Source organism: Ciconia boyciana, chromosome 3, assembly GCF_034638445.1.
Source record: "Ciconia boyciana chromosome 3, ASM3463844v1, whole genome shotgun sequence".
In the NCBI taxonomy this organism is placed as follows: Eukaryota; Metazoa; Chordata; class Aves; order Ciconiiformes; family Ciconiidae; genus Ciconia; species Ciconia boyciana.
Window position 1 is genome coordinate 41,120,385 of NC_132936.1, and position 14,655 is coordinate 41,135,039.

At 42.2% G+C, this 14,655-nt stretch overlaps 1 protein-coding gene across 3 annotated transcripts in view; it reads right to left on the reverse strand.

Annotated features, from left to right (window-relative positions):
• Window positions 1-370: 370 nt before the first annotated feature.
• The window catches only part of RARS2 (arginyl-tRNA synthetase 2, mitochondrial), a 41,399-nt gene continuing 27,114 nt past the window's right edge, over window positions 371-14,655 (reverse strand). For all 3 annotated transcript variants that reach the window (XM_072855428.1, XM_072855427.1, XM_072855429.1), the window contains 8 exons: window positions 12,860-12,936; window positions 11,366-11,490; window positions 7,052-7,119; window positions 6,843-6,952; window positions 5,681-5,776; window positions 2,860-2,934; window positions 1,893-1,956; window positions 371-506 (listed from right to left, as the gene is read on the reverse strand). In XM_072855428.1, coding sequence (XP_072711529.1) covers window positions 420-506; window positions 1,893-1,956; window positions 2,860-2,934; window positions 5,681-5,776; window positions 6,843-6,952; window positions 7,052-7,119; window positions 11,366-11,490; window positions 12,860-12,936 — 702 coding nt within the window. In that variant the 3' untranslated portion in view covers window positions 371-419. The remainder of the gene's footprint in view (window positions 507-1,892; window positions 1,957-2,859; window positions 2,935-5,680; window positions 5,777-6,842; window positions 6,953-7,051; window positions 7,120-11,365; window positions 11,491-12,859; window positions 12,937-14,655) is intronic.

The window sequence follows — 14,655 nt, forward strand, 5'->3', positions numbered from 1 at the left end:
GAGTAGCTGTAGCTGCTGTACCATTAGGCCTAAGTACACAATGGCAGCCACTGAAGGGGAGAACTTTGGCTGCTTAGGGCAGCACAGTTAATACCACTTCCTCTACCAAAAGGCTGTTATATTTACATGGCAAGTACAGAGCAGTTCTCTTTTATGGGAAATACCAGGTAGACTAGTGTCTTAAGTACACTACTCCTACCAAGTGCCTGGGAGAAAGCGATTGTGACAACCCCAGCCTCCCCCAAATGGCCATGCCATGCGTGCTCTTCTGCAGTCGGTGTGATGGAGCATACAAACCTCCAAGAGCAGACAGAGAGTGTCTAGACTGCATTAGCAATGACACACAGGAGAGTATTTACATTATCTGGAAAAAAAATCCTTTTACTAAGAGATGTGACTTTACACTGTGTACAGCCTCATTACATTTGCGTTACAGGTGTAATGCCAAGAAGTTTCATTCCGTTGGCTAGAACTGAGCGTGCAGCTTGAAAGAGACAGAGCCTTGCCTGGAAAACAAGAATAGCTGTCAGCTTACGGTATTGCTACAGAATAGGGCGTAGCTCTCAGGACAGCAGTTCGGAGCAGCCTGTCAGAGGTGAGAACACTGTGCGCATCCTCTGTCCCCATGCAGGGCGCTGGGATTCAGACATACACATCATCTCTGTACTGAGTAACACAACAATGCTGGCAGAATTCACACCAGCTGTTGATAGCCCACTAACAGTGTCAACAGAGGGACACTTTCATCAATGAAGGGAAGCTGGAAAGGGGTGTCCAGCCCAGTCTAGTACCCTCAGGGCAGAGCGACCAGAGGAGGTGCCTGCAAAAGAGCTAGCAATGACTACAAAGTGAAAATCTTTCATGCACCACAGGCTGTTACAGCCTGAGGATACTGTTGGAATCCCTCCTCTCACTGTGCCTGGGTTAGAGGCTGTCAAGCAACTATGGGCTGCTTTGAAAATTTCACTCTTCCTTGTCAATGTCTTGGCTGTTACACAGCTGACTGTTTGGGAAGGGCTCTATCAACCTTGCTCCATAACAATAGTTCTTGAAAGCTGTCATACTGAAAGATATTTAGAAATTTATTTTTTTTATAGGATAAGGAACTGAAATTTTCCTTGTAACTTGGACTGTCTTAGTCCATCTTCAAGGACTAAGGAATACCTACAGCATCTAAGCTCAAATACAGAGTGCAGCTCCATCAATTCCACTGAATTTTTTTCCCCCACAACACAGCTGAACACTTAAATGTGATTTCCTACCAAAATTGGATAGGTAATTGCTTTTGAAATAGATGAAAGAGAAAATAAGAAAGGCAGTGTAATTAGTATATAATTTACTGAGCAGTTAAGGGGTCAAACATTGCCTGGGAGATCAGTAGAAAATAATTTGCATCTATTTGGAACTGCACATTAACAGTTGTCAGCCTCCGTGCTTTAGCTAGAAAGGCAATACAGACAACTTGGGATATGTAGGTGGCAAGAGGGAGGAGACAGATTCAGTTACCTCCTAATTCTCTGTCTTCCCACATAACCACTAGAGGAAACCATCAGAAATTAACCAGCAAGTTAAATGCTCAAATGTTTACTTTTTAAAAGTTCTGAAGGAAAGGTGATGAGAAGGAAAGGGGATTGACTGGGCTTGGAGCAGTTGTCCTTATGAAGCATTCTTTTTTGGGAAGATCAGGCCGAGCAGCCCTCCGGAAAGCACAGCCATAAACAGCAACCCCTGCCTTCTCAAAGCGGTGCCTCCCATGGGAGAGCCTGCCTGTTGGCTCATTAGCCTGCAGGTGCATATTCACCCAAGTGGTTGCACAGCTGGGTTGGCAAAGCCCTATATTGCTCTGGGATGCCCTACACAGACTCCAGCCACGTAACAATGCTGTGCCATACCTGGGCTAGTTCAGGGGCGCTGCCTTTCACAGGAAGAGTTTTATGTGCCACGGCTGCAAGATGGCTGAAATGGAAAACACGGTGAGAATGGTGAGAACGAGCAGGTCTCTTGACAAGAGCAGTGCTATGGACTACAGAAAGCAGCAGAACTGGATGAGCCACGATTGCAGCATGCCTGAGACTTATTTCCAACAGCCTCTTTCACCTGGCTGAGGGAGGGCATGGTTTTCTGTAGCCTGCATGTTGTCAGGGCATGCCATCAACAACTTAATGCTCATAAAACAACCCCAAACAATCTCTCCACTCCCCCCCCCCCCCCCCCCAATACCCCAGAACTGGCCTGGGAAGAGCCTTGAGAGCCTGCCCTGTCATTCCCAAGGTGCATGATTCCTTATACCATTTTCCTTAGCTTGTTAAAGCGTTCCCCATACACAGACTCTACTCCAGTGTTTCACTGTGCTGTTAAATCAGACAGGTCCCTACAGGGACCCTCCCTATGGAGGTCACATATACAGTATGACTTACAGTAATAATATGCTTTGTCCATCTCAACACATAAGCTGAGATCAGTGGTTAAAAGGGGGTTGGACAAATTTCCTAGCTGAAATTTTGAGACTTGAGAGCATATTATCAGCTCAAATCTGCTCTTCAACATATGATTAGTCCAGCATGATTTTGGGTTCAGACACTGGGTTACAGCCAAGTGATTCTTTTTTTCTTGAAAGCAATTAGTTTCCGAGAAGGCTCCTGGCTTCTTTGTTCCTGGTTCCAACCTCAATCTCTACTATTTATTATATTATTTACTCTCCTACTTTATACCTTTCCTGCTCCAGAGAAACTGTCCCACAAATTTACATCTTCCCACTATTTTTACTCTTCAAAGCAGTGCAGATATGAGGGCTGCAGAGCCAGCTCAGGAAGACCTGTCCTTACCGGAGATGGATGCCAGTATTAGCAATCACCTTACCTAAGTGTGAGGAGGTAGCTGACAATGTGCTTGGGTTGCAGATCCTGAGAAGATCTATATAGGACCTCATCATACCTGTGAAGAAAGAAAAGAATTGTTTGGTGTTAGGAAGGTGTAGTGGTAGGAAGGTGTACTCAGATACAAGGCTCATCAGACTTGCTTAAGTCAGAATAAACACGCAACCACAATTGCAGAATTAACAAAAATAATCTTCTGAACCAGACCTAAGCCATGTAGTTAGCACACAATTGATTATTTCTTCCTCGTTCACTTATTACTGAAGGAGATTGCTTCTGCTCCTCATCATGCAAACACTGTAGATGGCAGGGCTCAGAGAGGCAGGCTATAGCAAAGAGAACACAAGAGCTGTATTTGCTCCTGGAACATTATGTCTGGTTTTACATTTCAACACTAATTGGAAGCTCCTAGGAGCAAAAAACATGTATTAAATAACCAAGGCAGTCAAAATAGTCCCTTAGAGAATGTTGCTTTTAGTAAATGCAGCTTAGAATTTTAAGTAGCTAAAGGGGATCTTGTAACATTAGAAAAGACAAAAACAAAGTGGGTTTACATAATCCTGGAATAAAATCAACTTATGTAAGACAGTATTAAACTGGATAACACAGGCAGCGTCATGGAGATCCATGTTTTTCCTTCACATGTTCTGCTGTCCACTTGTGCATATCCTCTTTTTCACAGCCTGCAAGAAGTTACCAACACCTCTGGGGCTGAATAGATTTCAAATTTGAAGTGGGGAGTGAACTTCCTGGTCTTTGCTCAGCTCCTGGGCCCATCCCCGCCAGCATGCCCAAGCAGAACTTCCCTGGGATCTTCCTCTAAAGGCAAGCTGCAGGAGAACTGGGGAGTGAGCTCTGATAATGAGGGCTCAGTGGTCACATAAGAGCTATAGCACCAGGGAGGGAGTGCTCCCCATTCCCATGGCAGGTAAGCTACAAAAACATCTCTTACACATACAGTCAGCAGCTCACCTCAGCCAGCATGCCCCAGGTGGCCACTGCTCAAACAGGGAACGTCACTGCCTTTATACTGCTGTGCAACAGATGTGAGAGAAAAAACCAGGGGAACCTCTGCATTGTCTCAGGGACAGCTTAGATACCAGCAGCTGTTGGCCCCTCAGAGACAGCAACGTAGGTATAGACAAATTACTATTAATTTAACAAGCACCATCAAACAGCCATTAATAAAGCTTCATGAAGCAACAAAGTTGGTATTAAATGAAGGGGCCCTCTTTTGATACCAACTTTGTTGCTTCATGAAGCTGCCATTTCAGTGTTGGCTTATGACGTGTTAGATTATTTTATCAGTTAAATAAGTCCACTTTTGCAGGGATATACATGCTACCTTCAATCTACTATTCCTTAGTCTGCAAAGCTAATGGTCAACTAATTTTAAGGGCAAATGTTTGGTAACTTTTCAAACAGCAGAAGCAGAGCCATGGGAAGTGGGCTTCTGACAACTCAGGAGTGTTTATCATGGAAACTTTTCAAGAAGAATCTACTCATGGCAACTCAAAGAGGACTGAACAGTAATTGTTACTCCTGAAATAATGGGATGTTTAAACCTGAGTGTGTTTGTTAGCCACTGAGTGCCTGGTCTAATGGATAACCTAAACACTGCCTTCTGCTGGAAGTAAAGGCCCCAGGAGATGTTTCATACAGATTCCATGTGGTGCCTGGCCAGACTCAAAGGCCTTTGCAATAAGCAGACCTGAAGCTCTATAAGAACAAGAGCCCTGCAGTGGAGCAACAACCTCTGTTTGAAAATGGACACGTCTGGGATGCAGCGATCCCTGCAAATCAACCTGAAATACATTAACCCTGTCAATTTTCACACATAAGACAGGCAGCTATGTACACTAATGTGATAAAACCCAAGAAACGACCCATGAGTTTTCTGTGAAATACAATTGCATTGGATAAATAAGACACTACTAGTCTTATTTAGAGTGCTGGCTGGTCTTGCTGTTGCTCAAGAGAGCATGCAGCATACGATAAACTGCAGGCAGACCTCCCAAGGCAATTACAGTTGACGGTAGGACTCTGCAACCTACAGTTGCAGGCTGAAAGGAGCCACCTGGGACTCTGGCATGACTTTTGGAAGTCCGAATTTTAAACAGATGCCCTCAAGAAGGCCTTAGTGTGGCCAACTCTCTGGCACTGTGCAGTGTGCAATGCAGTTTATAGGACCTCTTACTAGGAATTCTGAAAGCCTCTATTACTTCCAACTCCATCACAGGCTGCGGAACATGGACAACTCCCTTGTCCCCATATTTTAATTACACACCTATGAAATAATGAATACAGAAACTGCTCAACTTTAAGACTGAATTAACAAAGAACATTACTGCTATTAACACGTATTAGTTGTGCACATTCAGTAGCTCTGCAGGATGTTGAGCTACTGACTGTGCATGCACATCCTCCATTTCACCTCACCCAGGAGCACTTCCTCTCCCCTCACCCACATGACAAAAACAGAACAAGAGGGACCAAGCAAATCTGCAGCTAACATTTATATAGAGCTTAGCATATTTTTGTGAAGACAAGAAATAATTAAGAGGCTCACGTACACAGAGTATGTTTCAAATATTGTTTTTTCCTTCATCTGGCTTCTAAAGTCCACGAAGATTTCAAGTGAGGGCTACTGTTGCAATCAGTATGACCCAACAGACAAGCCACTGCCTGAAATAATAGCCATTTTTCTTTTATGATCATGCAGTCTGTGCCTGCTCAACAGGCTGGCAGCAAATCCAGAAGTATATTTTAAGGGAACTGGTATTTGGAAAGAAAACTAGACAAACCTGAGAAGATGCTGAAGAACAGAGATGGCATCTGGCTCTTGCAAGCACGCCACATTAACATCAGTTAGCTGCTCGTTCCCATGCACCTGTTCTAAACTAAAATGTAAGAATGAAAAACAAATGTTGCATGAAAAACTCTTGTTAGCAAAGCTGAACAAGAAAAACAGTAATTTGTGTTTTTAAGAAAAAAGGGTAGGCATCTTCTGCTCAAGCTGAATGGAACAGTGAGACAGACTAGCTGACTTCAACCCAAGATAAAAACATTAAAATTTGTGCTAGCCATTCAGTATCAACAGGACTGAAGATACGCATGGACAACAGGTCCAGAAGCTGATGCTAAAAGGACTAGGGAGGACTAGGGAGGCTAAAAGGACTAGGACTAGTCAATACCCTAGAAATGGTACCCTAGTACCATCAATGCCTAGATGATAAGAGAGTACAAGAGGAACAGACTACAGAAAGGGATCAGGCTTGCATGCTCTCCCTGAATACCATCTCCTGTTACCATTGCCTCAGACAGAATACCAGGTTGGTACGGGCCTTTGGTAGGTAGCATCTTACATGCTTTTATGAAAATACGTATCGATGTCTGCATTAAGAATGCTCTGACAGATCGTTATAATTGATAAAACTGTTCAAACTGGACTCTTCTGAAATTCTTTAAAAAAAATAATTAAACATGTCAGGTGTTTGACCTGAGTCAACAGGAAGGGGGCTGTTTTTAACCTTGGTTACCAACAGTGGGAAATAACAGAATGTTAAAAAAACCCACTAGTTACAGTGGTAACCAAAAACATCTAAGTTCTATGATTTGGTATGTTTTACAAGTATGGGCATTTTGGTTTTTACATCAGTTTCCTTAGTCCTAGGGCCACTGTTCTTCATCACTGACACCAACCACACAGAGAGACTGTTCCTACAACTGAGAAAGTACATGAACAGGTAGCTCAGCCCTGTGGAAATGAGGTGGCAATTTCATTTGAATTGGCTTGCTCTTCTGGGAAGTCTGAGTGATTCCTATCGTAAAGTCACACCTCTGCTGAAAAAGTGAACACGTATCATATTTAGGGAAGGAGTTAACCCTACTACTTAACAAAGCAGTAAGTTAATAAGGTTAAAATACATGTCAAACTCTACTTCTGTGTACAAATGCTCTTCTTACCTATGGAGTCTGGCATGGGTGTACTGCAAGAACACGCCTGTATCTCCACGACTTTGAAGAGCTCGATCCCAGCTAAACTGATAATCAGATGACAGAAGGCCCCGGAAGTCCTGGAACAATAAATTAATGTCACCTAGATATGGCTCTCCATCTCAATTTTTAACTTTTCACAGAAGATGCAAACACCTCAGGAGGCAGCTCAGACTCACCTGAATTATTAGTGCTGCAAGACCAACTTTCTCTGCTGTCTCCATAGGGTCTTCTATCTCTTTGCTTGCTGAAGAGAAACGGAGAAAAAGAAATTGTAAGTCCATAGTAGCATAATGACTCCCTTGCTCAGACTTGGAGATGCCAATAAAACAGCATCTTCTAAAACTGTGAACTAGCAATATGGAAATTGTCAGGATGCATACAGCAAGAAGTCTAGGATCTAAATCTTTCTTAAAATTTGACATGCAGCTGTTTCAGATGGGCTTTTTCCCACTTCCCCTACTATGTGTAACACAGCTTTTAAGGTCAGAAGCGTTCATTACAACAGGCTGGATAGACTACACTGAATTCCTCTTCACAATTCAGAGAGCCAGTCTCTAAGATCAGGAAGAGAATGACAGGGCAATTCAGATTTTGTTTAAAAACTGATAAAAACCTCCAAGTGATATGGAGGCATAAATAGGCAAAGAAAAATTGTTCCAATGGCTAGCGGAGCATTTGGATGTACATTTAGGGGGTATTCACACCATCCACTGTAGATATCTAAACTGACTATACTCAGAGAATCTGAACTCAGAAAATCATAGAATGGTTTGGGTTGGAAGGGACCTTTAAAGATCATCCAGTCCAACCCCCCTGCCATGGGCCGGGACATCTTCAACTAGATTAGGTTACTCAAAGCCTCATCCAACCTGGCCTTGAACACTTCCAGGGATGGGGCATCCACAACTTCTCTGGGCAACCTGTTCCAGTGTCTCACAACCCTCATTGTAAAAAATGTCTTCCTTCCAATCTAAACCTACTCTCTTTCAGTTTAAAACCGTTGTCCCTTGTCCCATCACTACAGGCCCTGATAAAAAAAGTCTTTCTCCATCTTTCTTATAAGCCCCCTTTAAGTACTGAAAGGCCGCCATAACATCATCTCCCTGGAGCCTTCTATTCTCCAGGCTGAACAATCCCAACTCTCTCAGCCTTTCTTCATGGGAGAGGTGTTCCAGCCCTCTGAGCATTTTTGTGGCCCTCCTCTGGACCCACTCTAACAGGTCTATATCTTTCTTGTACTGGAAACCCCAGAGCTGGATGCAGTACTCCAGATGGGCCCTCACGAGAGTGGAGTAGAGGGGCAGAATCACCTCCCTCGACCTGCTGGCCACGCTTCTTTTAATGCAGCCCAGGATACAATTGGCTTTCAGGGCTGCAAGCACATGTTGCCAGCTCATGTCCAATTTTTCATCCACCAGTACCCCCAAGTCCCTCTCTGGAGGGCTACTCTCAATCCATTCATCCCCCAGCCTGTATTGATACCAGTGATTGCCCTGACCTAGGTGCAGGACCTCGCACTTGGCCTTGTTGAACCTCATGAGGTTCACACAGGCCCAGTCCTCAAGTCTGTCCAGGTCCCTCTGGATGGCATCCCGTCCCTCAGGTGTGTCAACCGCACCACTTGGCTTGGTGTCGTCTGCAAACTTGCTGAGGGTGCACTCGATCCCACTGTCTGTCATTGATGAAGATATCAAATAGTATTGGTCCCAGTACAGACCCTTGAGGGATGCCACTTGTTACTGGTTTCCACCTTGGACATTGAGCCACTGACATATAAATCTTTGGACATGGCCATCCAGCCAATTCCTTATCCATCTAACAGTCCACCCGTCAAATCCATATCTCTCCAATTCAGAGGTAAGAATATTGTGGGGGACCATATCAAAGGCCTTACAGAAGTCCAGGTAGATGACACCCATAGCTCTTCCCCTGTCCACTGATGCAGTCACTCAATCACAGAAGGCCACTAGATTAGTCAGGCTAGACTTGCCCTTCTCCGTGGGGAGACATGACAAGAACCTCTCTGAAGCTCCTCTAACTAAATAGACTGAACTTAAGTCTATCGTTACAAAACCTAATTAATCTGGAAGAGACTAAGAGATAATGTCCTCACAACAGCTGCAGAGACATGTCTGCAAAGCTATTTCCAGCTTTTTCACGACTCAAGTGATATTCTTCAGCAGATAAGCAGCATGCTGTTGTGTACAGAAATTCACCGAAGGGCCTGTTTCATTCCCTGTCTCACAGGGAAGTTCACAGGGCCAAGCTGGTGCTCCAGTTCATCAGAAGTACAGTAAACTTGCCTACATAACAGCACTTTAGATGCTGGGTCTTCTGTGAAATCAAGTACTTGGTTTTGGACCGACAACCTTGCCTAGTAAAAAGGCAATGCTTTTGACATACATAACGCTTTCTGTTTTTGAACTCAGATCACAGTGCACTCTACCAGGGTCTCCTCTTCCTGTTTGTCTCTACTGGAGAGAAAGGAAGACTCTTATCATAGTCTTTTACAAGGTAAATCTGTTCCACTTCAGCAAGGGCCAAGTGCATGTTTTTATTGTGGTATATGTAATCTATTAAATTTGCAGAGTTCAGCTTACGATTTCCTGTCCCAGCTGATTTCCCACTAACAGCAGAATATGGAGAAGTCAGCTGTTCTGTTAAGGCACCACTTAAGCTGAAACAGTTTTGCAGTACAGTTTCAGTACACTTAGATTTCTGTCTTTTGCTTTGCTATTTCTTCGTGCCAGGTCAGCAAAGCCAACTGAGACAACTTGGAGTAGTTCACACTACTCGTACCTTTGCTATTTACAAAATTCAGAAAGGATTAAGCTTGAAAAGTGTGAGGATAGTTCATAGCCCTCAGAAGTCTCAGACTGGCTATTCATTCACAAAGACAAATATGTTTAGATTACATTATTACATTTCACAACTGAAATTTGTTTCAAAGCAGAACAACTGTCTCAGAATTCAGGCTTTTGTTTAGATGCTTGATGAGACACAGACAAAGCTATCTACGAGAAAGCAAAGCAGCAAAGGAAATAATAAGCATTATAGAGAGGATTTACGTGGACTTCAGGTTTCATTGAGATGAGTAGAAAGAAAAAGGATGCCAATAATGGAAACTTAAATAGTAGAAGAACTGTGTACAGTTAATAGCAAAGAAAGAGTTTATACAAAGGTATTTCACTAACCAGCTCCAGCTCCACAGAGGCATGATTTTTAAAGCTAGCATTGGCTGTTAGATGGCCAGCTCCCAAAATCTTTTCAATGACAGTGAGGCATTTTGATGCCACACACAAGTTTGTAATATCTTTCACTGTGTATCCAAACACTTGTCAAACATTGAAGACATTGTTATGAGTCAAGGATTTAGGATTTCTAATTTAAGATTAGATTTTTTAAGATTAGATCTAATTTAAGATAAGGATTTCTAATTTAAGAAAGGGGAAGTAAGGCAGGAATTCAAACACGGGGGGAAAGTTTCTAGAAGCACAGGTAGGATTTAGGATCTAACGGATAAGCTCTGGGGAATGCTGCAGTGCCATCTGAACACATTACTTCTTTTAGCTGTTCTTCTGCCTACTGCTTGTGCAATGGAACATGGGTCTGTACCTCTGCCGTGTCAGTTCAGTCCAGCATAAAAATAAGTCTGCTTTGCACTCAGCTATGATACTGACCTTTAAACTGGAGCTCTAAGCTCCATCCCTCTCTGCAGTAAAATCGGTTTGAACCGAGGGTCACCGTTCTATCATTCTGCCTGCCCCCCCTTCTCCTTGTCCACTCTACAAGCAAAATTATCTGGATTAAAAAAGCTGAGGAGGCAGAGCAAGGAACATGCCCACTACTTAACCTGATCAGTTCATTGATTCAATTCAGCACCTAACTCCAGAAAGCACAAGAGGGGGCAGCATTTCACTAGGAACTGCTTGAATCTTTACTGCATCAAGAGGAAACAGCCACAGCCCGAGGTGCAGACAAACATCCCCTTCAGCAGATTCTGCTGCAGAGCAGTGACCTCCTGGGGACTCCGGAAACAGTCATGAGGCTGGGAGGATGACAAGGCAGTAGTTGCAGACAAGCTACAGTCAATCTTGCCAGAGAAAACTGTCAGAGCTACAAAACCTTTGGAGGAAATCTGACTGTTCCCTGAACTCCAGCCCCAATCCCACTACTGACTACCTTGTCCCTCCAGAAAAAAGCAACTGTTGTCCCCCAAAGGCAGGTACTTCCTTCCCAGTGCAAAAGCATGATGAAATAATTTCACCAAATGTTAAAATTTGCAAATCGTAATTTGCAAATCGTAGTTCACAGAGTTGCAAAGGATTATTTTAACATTGTCTATATTATGTGAGATACAAAAAGTGCACAGATCAGGGCGTATTGCTGTGTCTAGTCTGATGCAGGGAAAAGTGTAGGGTAGAAAAGACAACACGGTTTTGATCAACACAGAACATCAGAAGAAATTAATAAGACCTGAAATAGCTAACTTTTTGTGGAAGCCATGTTTTGTAACATCCTTGAGCGAACTTCATTTAAAACATCTTCCAGGAAAATTACTTCTCCTCTCCGAGTCTTCATCCCTTGAACTAGTCCAAAAGACACATGCTGGCACCTGTGTTGAAAAGCAGCAGGACCTAAAATTACATTTTAATCAAGAGAAATGTTTGCAGTGTTTGTTCAGAGCTGGATTCTTACCAGGAAACAGCAATAACAGCTGAATAAATAGCGCTCCAACGTGGGAAGCTTGGTGATATAATCAGTAACTCATTTCACCAACCAAAGCTCCATACTTATTATATAATGGGAAAACTGTGATCAGCGTTATGATAACCTGGTCATTTGCGTGCTCTTGGGAACCTCTCTTGCTACTAGCTTTAGTACAGAGGACTCAATGCAATAAATTGCAATAAATTGAGGAGAGGCAGGATGTAGACAGATCACATTACTGTGGCAACACAGATCTGTTAATAACATTAGAAAGGGAGTTATAATAATTCTATTGTGGCCACATTAAAATAAAAGTGTAATTAATCATTGCTAATAATAAAACATTCATTGCTTCTGCTCACAATAATCCCAAGCATTATTCTGGATCCATAACCTAAGGTAATTTTAATGCAACTTTAAGCACTGTGAAAGGGGGCAGACTAATATTCCTGAAGGCTAAAATCCTATATTTAACCACAAAAGACATGCCGTCTGTCAGAGAGGAATATGATTTAGTCTGCAGATCCATTATTGACCTTTGCTCAGATTGCTAACAAGACTGGTAATTACAATGAATAACAGTGGGGATACATTTCTCTGCAACAGATATTTCAAGCCTGAAGCATGACACAAACTCAGATTCAGATCTCTGCTAAAATATCATACTTCAAGAAGTAATTGTTTAACATGTGATCACACCATATCCCAGAAGCTATGCCATAAAGTCTCTGAAAGATTGTTTCCCTTTTTCCCATTTTTACATCAAGCAGTTATGAATGACCTGTTAAATGAGAGACAGGGCTGTTTTTCACATCCTGAACACATGGCAATGTCTCCTTTCGCAAACAAAGCAGACCAGCAGGAGCAGACAGGTAGTGTGAAAAGGTTGGTGCCGAGGACCTGAGGCCCACATTGCACACAATTCTGAGGGTTTTGTTTTCTTATGTTTTCCTCCTTATTGGACTAGCATTAGTTGGGTCCAGGCCAAATGTCTGCTTGCACTCTGGAGTTCATTAGTTGCGCACCAGCAGTGCATCTTGTAGCTTAGTTTCATCCAAAATGCCTACATGATGTGCTACAGTGTGGTGGCAGGTGGACACATTCAGGAGATTCTCTTCAAAAGAGCACTCCACTGAAATTCCAGTGGACCTATTACACATTCAAAAGGAGAAAAAAGGAGAAAAAAGGAGAAAAAAGGAGAAAAAAGGAGAAAAAGATAAAAAGAAAAAAAAAGAAAAAAAGAAGGTATATAATTAAGATTCATAAATACATACCTTTCTGCCCAGTCATAACCCATGAGCTTCAGTATTTGGAACAAATGTTGAAAGTGATTACTTTGACTTTTATCTGTCTAAGGAACAGAATTGGTGCATATTAGAAAAGTTTTATAAGGATTAGCTTTTAACACATAAACACATAACACCACAGATACTGTGCCAGTAAGTCACTGCAAGCAGAATCAAGACCTATGAAGACAGGCAAGACTTGAAAAGTGTAACAGCTGGAATCTATGGCAATGGGATTTTGCATCTTGTCAGAAAAAGTAATTTACCTTTTAAAAAAATTATTATTCCTAGGTCACGAAGGCAAAGCCATGAACTGAAATGAAACCTTGATGTTCTTTAGTTTCACATAACCTGTGAGCTGCCCATCAAACAAAATGCCTCCGTTTTCACTTCAGAACCTTGCTGCTCTTGTTATATTCTCATGTTTTACATCACCAAACTTTAAGGTTCCTTTGGCTTAGAAACAGAACATCTCTTTAAACTCTCTGTCTCCAGAACCCACTGGTTTCTTTTGTCTCCAGCATGATTTGTGGAGCTTTACATCATAAGTCAGATGCATAATTTAAAAAAAAAAAAAGTATACATGATCACATTTTCATATTAATGATGTACCTTGTGCTCTCTTCCACTTCCAATTACTCTCTCCTATGACTTAAGACAGCTTCTGATGGAAGTTTATGTCTAACAATGATCTTCGGTTGTGTTTCTAGCTACACCTGCTGCTACCAAGTTCACTTTCCTACCTAGTTGCTTTGACTACAAGGACTCCTTCATCCCTCCTTAAAAAACAGTGCAGTGATAACCAAATAACCACTATTTCCTTATTTCTTTGGTCTTCCAAGACAGGGAGTGAGCAGTGAGTGAAGTGCCTATCTGTGTTGTTTTCTCAACTCTACCACTTTATCAAGTCTGAAGCACCTGCCTCCTCCTTCACAGTCCTTCATCACCTGCTCTACTCCAATGCATCACCTCTCTCTGTGCCGATTCACAAGCAAGGCTGATAATCAGACGGTGGTCATCATTTCAAACAAGGCCTTCCAAGCTCTTTTCCACGCACCTTACATATGAGAGAAGCTCTCTGTACCTGTTACAAAGCCAGATCTCTCTCACTAAAAGATCTCACAATAAACTTTATAAAGTTTAGATTAAGGCCAGCTCACTGTACTGGCCAATGCTGCCTCGCTGTTTCCTCTGCTTCCCTCTAGGTCTGAATTTATCTCTATTCTCTTGTTTTAGAAGAGATTATACATTCTATGAAAGAAACTTGTTTTGTTTTGTGTGCACAACAGCGTGTCCCTCACCACGTGGACCATAATCACAGCATTTAAAAGCCTCTTTGAAGGACTGCAGTCTTTTGTGAGTAGATATTGTAAAAAATCATGACAATACTCACTGACAAAAGACTCCAATTCTTCTGAACTTAATTGCTTCTTTGTGACTGTTCACAGAACAGAATTTTCAGCTAAAACTAAACTAAAAGCTCACTTAAGTTTGTAATTACTTGTCTTGACCAATGTATATAGAAATAGCATACAGAAGAATATTTAAAATCATTAGCAGAAAATAATCTAATAATAATCTAATAGCTTTTAAAATAATCCTTTAAACTCCCACGGAAAAAAAAAAACATGAAAAGAGAGGCCAAGATAAGAATACCTATCAGGCAGTACAAGCTGAATTCCAGGTTTCAGCTAGCCACCTGAAAACTAAGCATCAACTCCTGTGGTTTTGGGATGCTGTGTGATACTGCAAGAAGCGTAACAATGAGTGTTTATTATGCTTGA